This window comes from Scyliorhinus torazame, chromosome 14 (assembly GCF_047496885.1).
Source record: "Scyliorhinus torazame isolate Kashiwa2021f chromosome 14, sScyTor2.1, whole genome shotgun sequence".
NCBI lineage: Eukaryota > Metazoa > Chordata > Chondrichthyes > Carcharhiniformes > Scyliorhinidae > Scyliorhinus > Scyliorhinus torazame.
Window position 1 is genome coordinate 36788192 of NC_092720.1, and position 19037 is coordinate 36807228.

The 19037-nt window shown below is 41.0% G+C and overlaps 1 protein-coding gene across 16 annotated transcripts in view; it reads right to left on the minus strand.

Moving 5' to 3' along the window:
- trip12 (thyroid hormone receptor interactor 12) overlaps positions 1–19037 on the minus strand; it is a 172686-nt gene that overhangs the window by 95800 nt on the left and 57849 nt on the right. For all 16 annotated transcript variants that reach the window (XM_072473935.1, XM_072473934.1, XM_072473937.1 and 13 more), the window contains 7 exons: positions 15299–15445; positions 14697–14810; positions 11847–12670; positions 10192–10297; positions 7103–7236; positions 3833–3916; positions 2959–3054 (listed from right to left, as the gene is read on the minus strand). In XM_072473935.1, coding sequence (XP_072330036.1) covers positions 2959–3054; positions 3833–3916; positions 7103–7236; positions 10192–10297; positions 11847–12670; positions 14697–14810; positions 15299–15396 — 1456 coding nt within the window. In that variant the 5' untranslated portion in view covers positions 15397–15445. The remainder of the gene's footprint in view (positions 1–2958; positions 3055–3832; positions 3917–7102; positions 7237–10191; positions 10298–11846; positions 12671–14696; positions 14811–15298; positions 15446–19037) is intronic.

Below are 19037 nucleotides of genomic sequence, written 5' to 3' on the forward strand. Positions count from 1 at the left end.
CTTCCATAATTTCTGGAACACCAGCATAATGACACCACCAAACACACCTTGACCTCTCCTCCCCGTCAGCATTTCGTAGGGTCAGTTCCCTCTGTGACACCCAGGTCCACTCCTCCATCACCCCCAACTTCTGATTCCTTCCCACAGCACCTTCCCATGCAATCGGAAAAGATGCAACACATGCCCCTTGACCACCTCATTGTCCAAAGTTCAAGCACTCCTTTCAACTGAAGCAGCATTTTACTTACATCTCCTTCAATTTGGTCTACTGCATTTGCTGCTCAAAATGCAATCTCCTCTACATTAGGGAGGCGAAACACTGACTAAGTGACCGCTTTGCAGAACACCTTCGCTCAATCTGCAAGCAAGAGCCTGAACTTCTCATTGCTTGCCATTTGAACTCACTAACTTGCTCTCATGCCTGCATGTCTATCCTTGGCCTACTGCAATGTTCCAGTGAGGCCCAATGCAAACTGGAGGAACAGCACCTCATCTTCCAATTAGGGACTTCACAGCCTTCCGGACTTAACATTGCATTCACCAACTTCAGACCATGAAGTCTCCCTTCCATCTTGACACTCTAACCCAATTTTTGGGTCAAAACATTAACTGTTTCTCTCGACAGGTGTTGCCAGACCAGAGTTTCACCAGCATTTTCTGCTTTTATTCGTAGAGAATAGGTAACTGGATTCATTGTACTGAAATATTAATCTTAAAGTCAGATCTGTTAAAGATTCAGTTAATAGTATTAATATTCTACAGGTTTGTCACGTACCTATAGAAACTTATGGTCAGTTTATACGTTCCCTCTAAGTTAACTCTCTTATTTTCCCCATTTTAATCAATCCCTTGGTCCTTCAGTGCTGGATTCTAAACTGCCCCCAATCTTCAGGCCCGTTGTTTTGCTTGGCCAATTTCTATGCTTCTTCTTTGGATTGAATACTTTCTCCAATTTCCCTTGTCGGCCATGGTTGGCCACTTTTCCAGTTTACATTTGTGCCAGACAAGAATAAACAATTGTTGCAGTTCGCCCATGCGCTCCTTGAACATTTGCCATTGCCTATTCAGAGTCATGGTAATGTTTCTCAATCAATCATAGCCAACTCACGCCTCATATCATTGTAGTTTCATTTATTAGTCTCAAAATCAACGACGTCACTCTTCATCTTGATGAACAATTCAATCATATTATGGTTGCTCATCCCCAAGGGGCCTTGCACAACTAGATTTCCAATTATTCCTTTCTCATTACACAACACAGTCTAAGATGGCCTGCTCTCTAGTTGGTTCCTCAATGTATTGGTCCAGAAAACCATCCCGTATACACTCCAGGAATTCCTCCTCTACAGTTGTGACTAATTTGATTTGCCCAATCTAGATGCAGATTAAAATCACCCATAATTAGATATTCCTTTATTGCATGCATCTCTAATTTCCTGCTTAATGCCATTCCCATCACAAACTAGTGTGGGGTCTATATACAACGCCCATTGATATTTTTTAACCCTTGGTGTTTCTCAGTTCTACTTCTAATAATAATCTTTATTAGTGGCACAAGTAGGCTTACATTAACACTGCAACAAAGTTACTGCGGAACGCCCCTAGTCGCCACACTACGGCGCCTTTTCAGGTACACAGAGGAAGAATTCAGAATGTCCCATACAGATTCCACATTGTCAGAGCTAATATCTTTTCTCACTATTGCGTTAATTTCCTCTTTAACCATCACTGCAACTCCACCACCGTTTCTTTTTTGTCTGTCCTTCCTAAATACGGAATACTATTGGACATTCCGTTCCCATCCCTTATCACCCTGCAGCCATGTCTCCGTAATCCCAATTATATCATACCCATTTACATCTATTTGCGCGATTAATTCATCTGTTTTATTGGGAATGCTCCACACATTAAGGCACAAAGCCTTTAAGCTTATCTTTTTAACATTACTTGCCCTGCTCCTAATACTTTTCACTGTGGCCTGTTTGAATCTGGCCTTTGTGGCCTGTTTGAATCTGGCCTTTGGATTCTCTGCCTATCACTTTTCTTATTCCCCTTTCATCGTTTTTTTGCCCTCGATTCCCCCTCCTGACTCCTTGCATAGGTTCCCATCCCCCTGCCTTTTTAGCTTAAAGCCTCCCCAGCCACTCTAGCAAATACTCCCCCGTAGGACATTAGTCCTGGTCCTGCCCAGCTGTAACCAATCCAGTTTGTACTGGTCCCGCCTCGCCCAGAACCAGTCCCAATGCCCCAGGAATCTGAAACCCTTCCCCTCACACCATCTCTTCATCCGCTATATCCTATTATTTCTACTGTGACTAGCATGTGGCACTGGTAGTAATCCAGAGTTCTCTACCTTGGAGGTCCGACTTCAACTTTCTTCCCAACATTCTGTTTTTACGATCTTCTTTTTAATCCATGTTGTTTGTACCCCGACATCGGTTGTTCAATTAGACGTCCTTGACCCTAGCACTAGGGAGGCAACATACCATCCTGGAGTCTCGTTTGCAGCCACAGAAACTCCCATCTATCTCCCTTGCAATTGAATCTGCACACTTTTTATTCTTCCCCATGCAGCAGAACCAACAATGCTGCAACAAATTTGGCTGTTACTGTTTTTATTGGCAAGTGGGTCAAGAATTGGAGGACACCAATATAAAGTTGAATATTAAAAGAATAAATGATATGAGGAAAAACATTTTTTTTTTTTTTTTTAAAATAAAGTGACTGGTTGTGACCTGGAATGCACTGGCTCAGTGCAAGTGTGCACATGTTGAAGGTAGATTCAATCAGAAGGACACTGGAGAAGCACATGAAAAAATTGCAAAGCTGCCAGAAAACAGCTGAGTGAGACTAGCTAAATTGCTTGTGCAGAGAGCTGGCATGGACAGGACAAGGCAAATGACTTCCTTCTGTGCTGTAAACATTCTATGACTCTATAAGACTTCAATAATTACTCACTTGCTCCACTTCCAATTGTTCTATGAAAAAGCTGGGACATTCGTGGACCAAGGGGACCAAAAAGGTGGGGTGGAAGGCCACGTGCCTCCAATAAAGCTGGAACAAGATAAGCAGGATTAGACACCATGAAGTACATGGAAGTACAATAGAATTTGGTTCAATGGGAACAATAGCAGGCAGCACTGAACCAATTTCTACATTTTAAAAATTAAAGTCGTACAATGTGCACAGCTCAATTCACATTTCCATCAGTAAGCCAAAAAATCTGAAGAACGTAAATGAGGCTGAATCAGACTGCTCGCAACCTTAATGTCATACGCTGAAAAATGTGAGGGTAAGAAAATGGAATAGCGATTTTAAACTTTCATCTGTGTATAAAATTTGCATTGTGGATCTACTAAATTATTAATTTCTAACAAAAATCACTGAATGCAAAAAATGGATCCGTATCAGCAGTTTCATGCCCGGGTGGCAAGTTGGAAATGTACTTTAAATCAAAAGTGGCTAGCTTTTCTGATCAAATTCAGGACATTACATCGGCCTTGAATGGATAATTTTAATCGAAGAATGTTGACATCTGTTGTATAATCGCAATTTTCTGCCAGACCTTCATACCCACTGATTGTAGGTCCTTCTATTTTGTTTACTTGCACAACAGTAACTATGTTCCAAAAACTAATTCACGGACTTGTGAAGCACTTTGCAACAATCTGAGGGCAAGGGTTTTTTTGCATAAATTTAGCACCATTTGGCTTCACATTTCAAGTACTTTTTCTTAAAAAGTGAAATCAGACAACTCACTGGGGCATATTGTGATCAATGCAACCGATTTAAGGCGAATGCCACTGTACAGTTAGATCTAGCAAGTCCTCACCTTGCAGTCGGCCCATTTCAGAATCATCTGACTCGCTCTCTCCAGAAGTTGGCATTCCAACAGCTCCAGCAACAGAACTAGAAGCTAGAGCGAACAAGATTTTTTTATTAAAAAAAACCTTTCGCACAGGCAGTTACCATATCGCAGCATGTGGCAGTCAACCTGCTAAACCTTCAAAAATCCTCCCGAAAGCAGGGGTCAACTTATACTCAAAATGTGAACCGCTGCCCAGTTTGGATGGTTGCCATTTTTGAATGTAGGAAAGCACTGGTAATTCAATTATTTTATATGGCACAATTAACTGTACAGAGATAGTTTTAACTACAATCGAAGCATTTTAATTATCTTTGGTATTCAATGCAAAGAGTTAATCAAATTCATTATAAATCACTAAGGATTCCACTCTGGATCCAATGTGGCTCTTCTGCTTTCAAAATCACCCCTCCATAACAAATGTTCCTCTCCATCCATTTTTCGAAAGAAAATATGGAATATCCAATTCAATTTTGGTCCACTAATAGCATTCCATAATTTGATAACCGCACAAAGCAAGCATGCATATTTCCAACCTCGTGAACTTTTTTCCCTCCGTCAACTATTCATCTTGAACAGCTTATTTGACGCACAAATCCAAAAGATTTTACTATGAATGTTAGAGGCCCCGGTAGATGGGTATTTCTTCTTCACTGGACCTCTTGATCTCAGTTATATGGAATCAGAACATGTCCCACACCAATAAGTTGCATTATTTACTTAGGTTACTGGAACCGAATCCACAATCATCTGTGACTTCAGTCCAGCCTCATACATCCAACTGCTCAGACATGCACAGGAAAGGCAGCACGGTGGCACAGTGGTTAGCACTGCAGTCTCACGGCACTGAGGTCCCAGGTTCGATCCCAGCTCTGGGTCACAGTCCATGTGGGGTTTGCATATTCTCCCCGTGTTTGCGTGAGTTTCACCCCCACAGCACAAAGGGGCAGCATGGTAGCACAGTGGTCAACACAGTTGTTTCACAGCTCCAGGGCGCCAAGGTCCCAGGTTCGATTCCTGGCTTGGGTCACTGTCTTATGTAGAGAAGCACGTTCTCCCAGTTTCCTCCGGGAGCTCCGGTTTCCTCCCACAGTACAAAGATGTGCTGGTTAGGTGGATTGGCCATGGTAAATTGCCCTAGTGTCCAAAAAGGTTGGGTTGGGTTACGGGGCTATGGTGGGCTTAAGTGGGGTGCTCTTTCCAAGGGCTGGTACAGACTCGATGGGCTGAGTGGCCTCCTTCTGCTCTGTAAATTCTATGATGCTATGTTCAAGGCAGGTGGATTGAACATGCTAAATTGCTCAATTGGAAAAAAGGGGAACTCAAAATCAAAAAAAAAGACATGCACAGGAACTCCTCCAGGCATCTGCTCAGCATGGTTTTACAATTTGAAAATTAACATAGGCTTTAATTTTCTTCTGTCAACCATGTAGGTCTAGTCTTATATCCTCTCATTTTCACTAGAACTGTTTGAACTTTTTCATTCCACAGTTTAGCTGCTGGACATATCCAAATTCATGGGCATTTTATCTATTTAGCCAATGAGACTTAATGGATACTTGTGTTTTTACTATTTGATGAGCTACTGTAAATGGGTAATTTTAGCATCGAGATACTCTAGCAGTCAGAGTAATCTTGGTGTTCTGCCTCAACACAAGAATGTTTTTGTTACATAAAGTGACTGCACATCTAGCTGCTAAATATTTTCCCCTGTTTGATTTGGTGACTTGCGTATATAGGCATTGAATTTCTGGTAATGTAACCATTCTGACGCTTTGAGGATCCATTCTGATATGTTGTTCTCAGGACGAGGCCAGTGGCTCATCCTGGTTACAAGTTGCTCTTGGGCATCCTCTGGAGGTTGGATTTCTTCCATTCTTGCAACAGCTTTTGGCCAATGCAAAGCTGCAGCATAGCGTTTGACGATCAGCAAATATTACAAATGTGCATTAGCAAACACACCATGATGTATGGTATCAACTGAACTCTATGCTGATAAAGTTGAGTATCAGCAAACTTATCTTTCTCTCTCCTCCCTCCCCCATCCCGATTTACAATTTGCTCCCCCAAATATGGGAAAAATAATACTTACTTGGTCCACTACTGATATCCCAGGTGGAAAGGTTTCAATCACCAAAGTGGCAAACCATTACCAATAGTACTTTTAGCAACCATTTTGCTGACCTCAAGCAGGGCACTTTTATATCATGCTTGCCACAAAGTACTGGCATCAGCCTGACCATTATAAAAAGAAAATATTCCCTGAAATATTCCCCTAACCAGTAGAGGTTTAGTGGCAATTTACAATCAGTATATTATCTATAAAATATAGCTGATTCATGCCTGAGTGAACTGATCCAGTGCTCAAGAGGAAATTCACAGGAATTCTGTTAATTTGTTCATTGCAGGACAGGCTATGTTCTTTGACATAAGGAACCTGCAGGGTAATCTACTCTTACCAACTTAGCAAAATGAAGGAGACTCAAGGAGAACAAAGCAAGTGGAGGAGAGCCTGTATGTGTCAAGAAAACCATTTTGGAGGTGGTAATAAATTACACAATACAGATGGAGCCAAAGAATAAAATAATCCAACTCATCAAAATAAATTATTAAATCTTATGAAGTGGACATGTAAAAAGCAGTCAAAGTGCTCTGATAAAATATCAGTAGGGAGGATCAAAGGGATAATAAATTAGTGGAGAACAAAATTAAGATGCCTGCAAGCACGAATCGGCATTATTTTCCCAGTAACTCAAAAACAAAATATAGTCTCAGATTTCCAAATACACACAAGACTTAAGCGACTCACTGTACAAATGGAGATAAAGCCAGATTGATTTACTTCCATTTGACATGCAAGTGTGCAATATTTTCAGGTGTCAAAAGCACCACATCTCACTTTGCAACCCAGTCTAAAGCCATGCTTTCAGTGAGAAGCTGAGGGAACAGCCACAACATCGGAAGGTGGATATCAAATATTACCACAGCAAGTGTTAAAATTATGATGCATTTGTGAAAAAGATAATATTGAGTCAGTTGCCCATCTTCTTGATTACTGCTCCACAATACACATTATACCCGACACATTTGTTTTTAGTAGAACAAGATTGGTCCTGGATCATGCTCCATAATTGAATTGTGATTTTGCCATGCAATGCATTTCGAAAAATATTTTACAGCATTTCATTTTTAAAGTAAGCAGATACAGTTAAAAATGGTTTTTTTTTTAAATTTTACCTGATGCTCCTTGAGGTACATCTTCCGTGCGTGTAGAAGAATTTGCTCCATCCTGGTTGTTGTCAGGATCTGCCATCTTCTCCTGTCGGCGAGCCTCAGATGCTCCTCTTTTACCCAGGCCAGAGCCTCGCCGACTGTTTTCGGGAACGGGGATAAAAGTTAAACGTGAAATTCTTCCCACCTTCTATGCAATACAAAGCAACTGCTGTGACAAGTTATGCAATTCAACCTGGCAAAACTATCATTCAACAAAGTGATACGCATTGTACCCAGAAGGGGTGATAGATATCTCTTTACAGAATAATGTATACAGGTTTGCTGATGCGAATACAAGCAGTGAGGACTCAAATAGGCTGCAAAGAGCTATGAACAGGTTTAAGGGAGTGGGCAAGGTGAGGAATATAATGTGGGGAGTGTAAGGTTATTCACTTCAGTAGTTAGAAAAGCAGAATGTACTTTTCAAAAGGCATGAAAATTCTGAATGTTGATAGAGGTTTAGTGCAGTGGGCTAAGACAGCTGGCTTGTAATGCAGAACAAGACCAGCAGCGCAGGTTCAATTCCCGTTCCAGCCTCCCCGAACAGGTGCCGGAATGTGGCTTTTCACAGTAACTTCATTGAAGCCTACTTGTGACAATAAGCTATTATTATTACATCAAGCAATTACCAGGATATATGCAACGCTTGGCCTTTATTGCAAGAGGGATTGGAATACATGAACAAAAGTAGTCTTGTTACAATTGTACTGGGATTTGGCGAGATACCCGAAGTACTTGGTGCTGATTTTGTTTACTTATTTAGGGTTATATTTACATTAGAGGCAAGTGAAGGTTCATGGAATAGGCTCCAAGGATGAGAGTGTTGTCCTATGATGAGAGTCTCAGTAAATTGGGTTTACTCTCACTGGAGTTTAGAAGAATGAGAGATGACCTCATTGAAACATGACATTTTGAAGGAGCTTGACAGGATAGACACAGAATTCTACCCCCATGTATTTAGCAGTCGGATCATATGGAACTGCATTATCTGTGCCACCAATTTAATCTTTATAACTGCAATTTTTTGGTTAGTTAGGCACTTAACACAGCATTTTTAGTCTACATTTCAAGTTGAAAAATCTATACCCGTGTAAGGTTTTGGTTTGCCCAATTACAGAATGCATTCTTGCTCCTCATAGCAATATACCCTAAGCTGCCCAACTTGGCTGGGCCATTGAGCAGTGGATCAATTCATTCTGGAATCACGAGTCATGGCTTGCGTCCCTAAATATGCAGCGTATTACAGGAATTTTAGTATATCTCATTAGAACAGCAAACTTGTATGATTCCTGCTGCTTATCATCATAGAATCATAGAAGTTTACAGCATGGAAACAGGCCCTTCGGCCCAACCAGTCCATGCCGCCCAGTTTTTACCATTAAGCTAGTCCCAGTTGCCCGCACTTGGCCCATAACCCTCTATACCCATCTTACCCATGTAACCATCTAAATGCTTTTTGAAAGACACAATTGTACCCGCCTCTACTACTACCTCTGGCAGCCCATTCCAGACACTCACTACCCTCTGAGTGAAGAAATTGCCCCTCTGGGCCCTTCTGAATCTCTCCCCTCTCACCTTAAACCTATGCCCTCTAGTTTTAGACTCCCCTACCTTTGGGAAAAGATGTTGACTATCTACCTTATCTATGCCCCTCATTATTTTATAGACCTCTATAAGATCACCCCTAAGCCTCCTACGCTCCAGGGAAAAAAGTCCCAGTCTATCCAGCCTCTCCTTATAACTCAAACCATCAAGTCTACAATAAGAGCTTTTACTGCTGGATATTTGTGGACAAGCTGTAGAAGAATACTATCCCCAGCATTAGATTAAACCTTCAGTTTCATCACTGCAATATATATCAAAGAAACCACATGACCAAGAAAAATATTCCACATCTTACTGATATTTCCAGGTTACAATTATAATATTGTTTTACTCTCACTTGCCCAAGAACTCTTCTTTCTCTATAGTCTGTTACTTACATTTCCACTTATAACCTACTTAAGAGTCCTGTTTTGGGAAACAGACTTTGATGTGACAGTCATCCAAATTTTTACTCAATGCATCAAAAATGTTTTTTTTCCCCCAACACACAGTTTTATGTGCTCTTAAAATAATTGAAACAATTTTGAAGTTTTCTGCTCAAATCTAAATTATTTCCTGAATTTTCTGTTCAGTCGTGATGGTTTACTACAATACAGAGATTAAGAAATAGAATATGCTATACAGTTCCTTAAGCCTGCCCAGTCATCAATAAGATAGTGATTGATCTTTTAACTCAATTCTACTTTCCCACCCAAACTTTATATTTGTTAATTTTCTTAAGAGTCCAACTCCACCCAATGGGCATACCCAGGATTCTGGAATGCAAATTCCAAAGATTCATAACCTTCAAGTTAAAAAATTTCATCTCATCCAATTTCAAAATCGCTGACCGAGACTATGCCTCCTAGTTCTAGATTCTCTAGCAAAGGGAAACCACCTCACATGCCCCTTCAGAATCTTTTATGTTTTAATAAGATCACCTCCCATTCTTCTAAACTCGAGAGCATAGGTCCAATCTACTCAACCTACCACAGGAGAACCCTCTTATCTGAAGAATCAAGTGAACTCTCACTGCACCTCCTTCAGGAGAGTACATTCTTTCTTGAAAAAGGAGACAAAAGTGTCTACAGTATTCTAGGTATAGTCACACCAAAGACCTGTGCAACTGTATCAAGAATTCTTTACTCTTATATTCCAGCCAACATGCAATAAAGCTTTAACAAAGAATCAACCAGACTTGAAATGTTAGCTCCATTCTTTCTCCACCGGTCCTGTCAGACCTGCTGAGATCGTCCAGCATTTTCTCTTTTTGTTTCAGATTTCGTCACAAAAAACACATCAATGTAATTTTGTGCCATTGCAGAAATACACACAAGTAAAAACAAAAATGGCCATTTTAGGTAAATTAGGCTGTCTCAATACGATCACAATATAATTTTAACTTCAGACCAATAAAAAAAAACTTGCACTATAGTTCTAGACATATCTTGAATTCTAAAAACATTTACCTGGTACTAGCACAGGAGCCCGTGGTCTTTTGCCGTGTGCTCCGCCTCAAACTGGGGAGCTCTGCTGGTGGTGATTCACTGCGTTTCTTAGTAGACCTTCTCAAGCCTTTAAAAAGTTCAACAGTAGGGATCAGTGAAATCATAGAGGAAAAATACTTGTGCAGTTCCGAAAAATTAAATACCCTAAGAACCAAGGTATATCAGCAGATAATATTTCCCACGAAAGGAGACTTCCAGCAAAGTTACTACCAATGTGCTTCACAACTTATCCAATGGCATCCTTAAAATCTTAATTTGTGGCATTTCATACACTTGTGGTGGTTTGACAGTTGAAAGGAAAAGAATGTGGAAAAGCTTATGAATTCGCATTGCTGTAAAATGTTCCAAGTTTTCTTTGCCCCCCCCCCCACCCCCCAAAAAGCTTCCCTCCAAAATAACACTTCATTCGCTACCTAACAGATGGCAACAACTTCTCAAGCCACCAATGCTCTGTTATCTAGTCAGTGTCGTAGTTCAGAGCCCTCTCCCGCCTCCAGAAATGGACCATCTCTGGTCAACAGTCTAAGCTGAATTCACCAAAACATTAAAAGTAACTGAAGGATTTTTAAAAAAATGTTTAATACAGCCCCAAGGGCCATATGACTAACTTAGTCAAGTTAGTCTTTGAAATATGCTGAAATTTCATTGGGAAAATTCTGTTACTACGGCCTAGTTCAGAATTTCAGGGAGTGAAACACACAAGCTTCAATTTAAATATTATTTTTAAATTAAATTCATTTAAACACATCACAAGGCTGAAGCTCAAGTTTGGCACAGCACAATTTCAATAGGGCACAATAGCAGCTTAAAAATTCAGATTGATTACCTCGGCTAAAGAGTGCAAAATGTGGAAGAGGTCACAGACTCGACACTAGCTCAAACCCTTTACCTAGGAAAGCTGGAGGGTCAGCATCAATTGTCAGCACGACAATTGTATCTTTAAGGGTCAAATGTCTTACGGTGCTTAAATGAATGGTTTTCCCCAAAATTAAGTCATACAACTGCAATGTTTTTGCCTTGTCTGGTACAGAAAATGACCCGGGGCATGCTATGGAAGAAAGCGCATGCTTTGCTTTTAAATAAAAACAGCAGTACACATCAGTAAGGATTATATTTTACTTGCAACAATTATAGATCAGAACTTGTACACTGGCCAAATTTAGCTGACTCACCAATTCAGATTTGGGTTATTTTAGCATTTCATCCATATAGCAAAGTGCTTACATAAATGCAATCAAGACACCAGGGGGCATAGGTTTCAGGTCCATGGGGCAAAGTTTAGAGATGTGCGAGGCAGGTTTTTTTTTTCCCCACAGAGGGTGCGGAGTGCCTGGAACGCGTTGCCTGGGGAGGTTGTGGAAGCAAATACATTAACGGCGTTCAAAAGGCATCTCGACATGGATAGGATGGGTATAGAGGGATACGGCACTAGGAAGTGCCGAGGGTTTTGGCCAAGGATGGTATCATGACCGGTACAGGCTTGGATGGCTGAAGGGCCTGTTCCTGTGCTGTATTGTTCTTTATTCAACAGTTTCAAAAACTGGACTGGAATACAAAAGTTAAATTTTTTGACATTGTCTAATCCAAAATACAATCAAGTAATTTAATCAACTCACTAGCTAACTTTGCTTGCAGGCCTGAAGGGCCTGGTTTTGAAGTCTCCGATTTGGAAGACCCCGGGAGTGACAGTTTTGCTTTCGGCAGGCTAACTTTAGGACTAAAACGGGCAGCCCACTCAAATTTAGAGGAACCACCAGTTTTGCTCTGTTCTTTTTCTCGGCTGCTTCTGCGAGGGCTGGGGCTAGATGCTGAGCGGGAACGACGAGCCTTATTCTGATCTTTTCCTTGTTTTAGCCTGGCTCCTTGAGGCACAGCAGCAGAGACGGTAGCAGAAGAGGATGACGAAGTAGAGGCAGAAGAGGATGAAGAATCAGTGACAGTGCTACACCCAGCTTTGGCTGAGGTCGCCGATTTTGAAGCCAGCTTGGTTGGTTTAGCAGACCGCTCTTCAGCACTGATCGCGTCAGTCACAGAATCACTGTTTACAGAAGTTGCAGTTTCAATCTTTTTCCTTTTCTGAAAGGGGGAGGCACCAGGAGGCCCAGTCTGTTTTCTACTCTGTGTCTTACTCGTGGAGGCTGCTTGAGAAGTTCTTATCTGCTGATCTTGCACAGACTTCCTTTTCTTTGGGGACTTCGTTTGCACCTTATGTTTGTGTGTTTCGGTAGGATTCTCTGAGGGTTGAATTGCTTTGGGCCTTTTTGCAGAGCAGGTGGAGTTTGAACTGCTGTAATCAGGGCTTGGACCTCGTTTCACACCTCTCAAACTGCTTTTGGAGCCGTCCCTTTTAGTTTGTCCAGCTTTGGGTCTTTCTGACCTAATTCGATCTTCTTGCTGTGTCACAGAAGCAACAGATGAAGAGCTACAGCTCCTGGAGTTCCTGAAATGACAATATTAAAAGATTACATGTGTATCTATGGCAATGGTTCTACTTACACCTCTAAATAGAGTCCTTAAGTCACTAGCAGACGTTTGACAAGGACTGGATTTTCAAAGCAAGCATTTTACAATAACTATTTTAATTTTCAAATGCAGTGAGCTTGACCATGAAGCTGTAAACTTATTGCTTCCACAGGGTAACAAATGCATATGCATACTTTGAACTTGGTACAAAAAAGAACCATTAAACCACTTGTATGGTTTAGCACAGTGGGCTTGACAACTGCTTTGCAATGCAGAACAAGACCAGCAGCCTGGGTTCAATTCCCATACCAGCCTCCCTGAACAGGCGCCGGATATGTGGCGACTAGGATCTTCAGTGAAGCTTACTTGTGACAATAAGTGATTATTATTATTGCGAGGGTGCGATGACACTGGGACTCATAGCACTGTTATGTTCTATGTTCATTGAAGCCTAATTGTGACAATAAGCTATTAATAATTATTAATAATAATGTATGGTGTTATTTCACAAATGCATACGATATGCAGTCATCTTTAATTGTAAAACTGTTGTGGAAAGTATGCAATCTTGTTCCAAGCACTCAATTGCTTACATCTCCTACATCTGCTTACAGGGGCTGGTTTAGCACACTGAGCTAAATCGCTGACTTTTAAAGCAGACCAGGGCAGGCCAACAGCACGGTTCAATTCCTGTACCAGCCTCCCCGAACAGGTGCCGGAATGTGGCGACTAGGGGCTTTTCACAGTAACTTCATTTGAAGCCTACTGGTGACAATAAGCGACTTTCATTTCATTTTCATCTCCTCTTGATAAGCAAGCAATCGTTCTTCCTTAATCCAGTTGAACTAAACAGAAAACCTCCGAAAAAATCTACAAGGGCTGTAAAATGGGTTTAACTATAGGAACTTACTGTTCCTGGAGTAGAGCTATATAGATTTTCTTTGGAGTGCCCAGTCTACATCAGTTATACAGTAGCAGACAATTTGAGAAACCAAACCTAGTAAGCTAAGGGTTAATCACAACCTGGAATTTCCCAACAGGCAAGGGCAAACCCAATCTTGGTTTAATTTTGCAATGATGATTATCTAGGTGTTGCTGTACAAGTGACAAATGTAAAACAATGCAGATGTCGAAGTCTGGCATTGATCGTCTCTTGGGTCTGAAAAAATAAATGGCAATAACGTTTTTTGCAAAGAAAAAGTATTCAAAATACAGCTAAATTTAAAACTTTTGAACTGGTGATGAGGTGGGAAAAAGTCACAAATTGGAAATCACCTCCAGAACAAGACAATTCCCTATTGGGAGGGCAATAATGAAAATCATTTCCAACGAAGCAGAGACTGAAAACTTCCAGCAGATGTTGTGGAGATTTCTCTTCTTGCTAAGAAATTGCAAGCTACGAGATAATGTAATCATATTTTGTTACTAAATCCAATTGTTACATTGCTTCACAACAATGCTTCAGTGGTTGCAGGATCTGGTAGAGTACATGTAAAAGGGCACAAATTTTACTCAAAATCTCCACTTGCAAATGACTCATTTAGAAGCATTTTATTCCTGCTCTTCCCCGTGCTTCCTTACCTTTCGGCAGCACTTGCAACTCATTTCTACTGCTTCAATGTTCACGAACCTGCTACAGAGTGGGGAAGTAGTGCTCTCTTAAAACTAAAAACATGGAATAGAAATCAACCTCCAAATAAAGCAGCAGAATAATGCAACCAAGGGCATAAAATTAAAATAACTTGGGAAATTTGGAATTTACATATTGCCTAAAATATGTGGTCATGATTCTCCAATTGAATAAAAATGGAACTCAGGAAACATGGCAAGTGTCCCATAGACAGAGATTCTAATCAGTAAGGCATCATTTTTATTTCAGAATATCAAAAAATACACCTGTTGAATAAATTTGCTTTTGGAAGATTGAAGGATCTCAAGGCATCTAGTTTAACTATTTTCTGTCCAACATAGTCGTGAAATTTTCCATTAAGCAAATCTAATACCTTCGTGACACACGCCCTCTGGACTGCCCAGAGGTAGTGTCTGACTGCAGTTTTGTTGCTTTAGCAGTTGGCCTACTGGGAATCGGTTTCCGTTTCCTCTCTTCTGACTGCGGCCTATAGCAAAAGAAATCAAAAGGGAATCAAAAAAACAATCTACTATGTTTGAAGAATGAGATACCATGAAGACACGGGACGGGGTATGTTGCAGAATCCATGACGAATTTCCGTGTATATTTTTGCTTATTTCAACGGTATCCAAATAAAATTTTAAAAACTGCACTCTGAAAGCACCATATCAAAATCAGTAAATGCTCGGTGTTTATTGTTTATCAACGCAGCACTAAATTTGAGATTGAATGCAAAATTAATATAATTCTTTCCTCAAGTGCACTTTTTACTTCCCCAATTGCCATTTTTCATTTAATTGATGCCCATTTAGTGTAAAATGAGGACAGTTGTGTCAATGCACTAGGAACTTGATTGCACTATATTGACAGACAACTTCCAAAATACCAATAGGCCTAGGCATAGCGTAAAAGCACAAGTACATTTTTTCTGGGAAAAAAAAACATTTTTAAAATATATATACTTATTTTACTTGCCTTCCTCCTGTTGCTTCGTCTTGTGGCTGGGCCCCGGCAGTGTTCCTCTGTGAACGTCGCAGTGACCCCCCTGTATTGTAATTAGGCCGGTTGGACATTGGCACCTCTCTCCTTAAGGGACATACCCTTTCTAGACACTATCATTCACTGAAAAAAAAGCAAGTTTGAAAATCAGAACACAAAATAATCTGAAATAGATAAATATTCACAGCTGACAATAACAATGCAATCATCTTGTGGGAGTTGTCACTTAGCAATAAATTTGGTATAATTAAATTATAGTTAGACGTATAGCTAGGTTTTCAGCCAATCAGAATCCAACCCCCTCATCTTGATCCATCACCTGAGAGTTTTGTCCACGTTAGAAGGTTGCGGATTCAAGCCCCACTCCAAGACTCGAGCACAATCTAGATTCACACTCAACTAACAGAAAAACAAGTCTTTGAAAAAACATTAACCCAGCACCCAGTTTACTGTTCAGGCAGATATACTGTCAAGGGTTCGAAGAGTACTGGAGTATTCCCAGTGCCCAGTTCAATATTTATTCACAAAACCATAGTCAAAACAGCACTCGAGAAGAATGCAAAAGTACCCGCCCTCTTGACTAGTCCTTCATTAGAAGTATTTGCCTTTGTGCATTTACAGTCAATAAGCATACTTAGCTCAATGAAAAAACTCCATTTGAAATTAAACAAAGAAAAGTGGTTATACATCAAATATATTTTTCCTGCTCAGGCACGTGATAAACAATTCAGTATATTGGGCAAGAACTACCCTGAATGTTAAACATAAGTCATCATGGTCAACCACCAGGCACAAAAACTGTTGTTGTGCAAGCAGATAGAGCCAAGTATTTCTTAGATCTGGTCGGAGTAACTGTGCAGGCATGTGTGTTTTCAACTGTTTAAGAACTCAACACATGTTCGTAAATTCACAAGATTGTTGGCCATTTGGCCCATCGAATCTGGTCCGCCATTCGATTATGCCTGATCTCATCCCTGCCTCGGTGCCACCACCCTGCCCACTCTCCATAGCCCTTCAACCCATTACAAATTAAAAATCTGTCTAATTCCTCCTTAAATTTACTCACTGTCCCAGCATCCACAAACTCTGGGGCAGCGAATTCCACAGATTACCAAACCTCTGGGAGAAGTAGTTTCTCCTCATCTCTGCTTTAAATTTGCTCCCTCTTAAACCTGAGATGACCTCTCGTTCTAGAATGCCCCATAAGAGGAAGCATTCGCTCCATGTCTACTTTATCCATATCATCTTGTTACAGCACAGGAGACCATTCGGCCCTATAAATGTCTTCCAAATCTTCAGTACTAACCAGGAAACAGATCACACTCACTCACTGCTGACCCTGGGACAATGCAGTCCTCCCCCAGACCTAACAACTCAACTCCGTATTCCCATTATGACAGTTTCTTACTCCCTCATTACTGACCATCCAACAGTCCAATGCTCCCTCAACACGGACTGACCTTCGCTCCTTGGAACTGCTTGTTATGTTAACTCCTGCCATATTCTGACGGTGAGCTCACAGCCCCAATTGTGTGTTGCTGGTGAGATTATGTTGAATGAGGGATTCACTATGTGCTGATTCAGTTTACCATAAGGGAAGGTGATAAGCTACACCGTCTCTTAAAGAAACTGGTGCTACAAGTGGCAGTGTGTCTCTCTCTCCCTGTAGTGTTAAGAGAATTGCACAAGCAAAGAAAATCTATCCTTTAGGTATTGGAAGACTTTAGAGCAAATGCATTTTTGCATGTTTGCACAGTATCTGCCACATGTTCAACTATCACATGAACAGAACTACCTGCAATAATAAAACCGGCACACAAGAAAACACAGCAAACCGCCAGATTCTGTGCTCAGCTACAGTCGGTAAAGAATAGTTTTAATCGAGTTAGTTATCATTACAAATGAGGAAAATAGAAGTAACATGTACAGAGACAGTCACTGCAAAAAGCTGCTTTGCATGCCACCTGTCTCTTGGCAAAATATGCAATCAGTTGCACTGGAAAATCTCCAGGAAATACAATTCATTTAATCCATAGATCAGAAAACATATGTCAAATTAAGGTATCAACCATGATATCCTGCACATTTATGATTCTTTAAGTATACCTTCCAAGCATAGGAATGAGCATCAGCTCCTCTTTCCAATGTTTTTTTTGTAGGATAACAAGTGTTAATGAACCAGACAATCAGATCACAAATTTGTTCCCAGAGGCTAACCATACTGGTAAACGGTCACACGACTGCATCCATCCCCAATAACAAGACAATTTCTAACATTCTCCAAGGTTAATATTTAAACTACTGTTTTTTCTTCAGTGTTAAATCATGCAACCTGAACAAGCACAATGTGATGGACCTGTAAAAGAACATGCTGTCCAATGTAGGTACAATAGGAGACAGCAACAAAGTCAAGTTTCCTGGTTCTAAAACAATTCTCTGGTATGACTGTGGAATCTTCTCCTACACGGTACTATACTGGTTTGAGTTGGATTCGGTCCACCAGAGGAGGAAATTAGATTCTTGATAATTCTTTTAACCTGCTGCTTCAAATTTTTGTCATCTTCATATCCTTTCTTGGGCAGCTTCATGTATCTCTATATATTTTTCTTCAAAAACAACCATTAAGCAACCACTTCCAAGTTCCAATTGGCTACAAAATAAATCAGAGAACGTTGAGGCTCAAATATATTTGAAGCAATAATCCAATTGAAGTACAGGTACTATGATTTCATGGGAAAATGCAGGGTGTGAGACAAAAAAGATAGCTTAGAGCCAGGATAAGCATGTGGGTGAATACTGGCTTCGCTGTAAAACTCCATGATTCAGGAATACATGGATTGGATGAGAATCAAGGTAACAAATAAATACTGGGTCAATTGAAACTCAGAACTATTTATTTGTTGGGCAAAACATTCATGTGCTTGGAAGATGAGCGGGAGCCAATGTAACAGAACTGTGCCTCGTGCGGACCTGCTGTGCAACTGCACTATCGGATTCAGAGCAGTGCCACTTCAATGGAGGTGGACCCACTAACAAAGACAACCCCTCCACCCCAGCGTGCGATTACACCAACAACTTCTAGTTATGCAGGGAGTCCGCACAGGTCCTTACCGAGCTGCAGATGCGGCCCATCGAGGCTGCACCGGCCCTTGGAAAGAACACCATACCCAAGCCCATACCTCCACCCTATCCCCGTAACCCCACCCCACCACACCTTTTAGGACACTAAGGGCATGGCCAATTCACCGAACCTGCACATCTTTGGGCCGTGGGAGGAAACCCACGCAGACATGGAGAACGTGCAGACTCCACAGAGACAGTGAATCAAGCCAGGAATCGAACCTGCGATCCTGGAGCTGTGAAGCAACTATGCTACCCACTGTCCTTGTTGTCTAGCGTTCACAGCGGTCCGCTATCACCTTCATCTCTGCCTCAGACTGGGGGGGGGGGGGGTCGTCCATATGATCACCTCATCCCCACTATTTAGAGTCATGCTGCTGCTGGAAGTCACGGCTGGTATTCTTAAAAGCTCCCCGACACTTTGTTCTTTACCCGCCCGCAACCCACCCATGAGTCGCGACCAGCAGTTTGAAAATCCCTACATTATAGGATGAAATCTAACCCACATTTCGTAGCAGTAACCAGAGAGGTGCAACGAAGATTGAGCTTTCAATGGATTAATCAATACACTAGAAAAATTAAAAATGTTCTCATG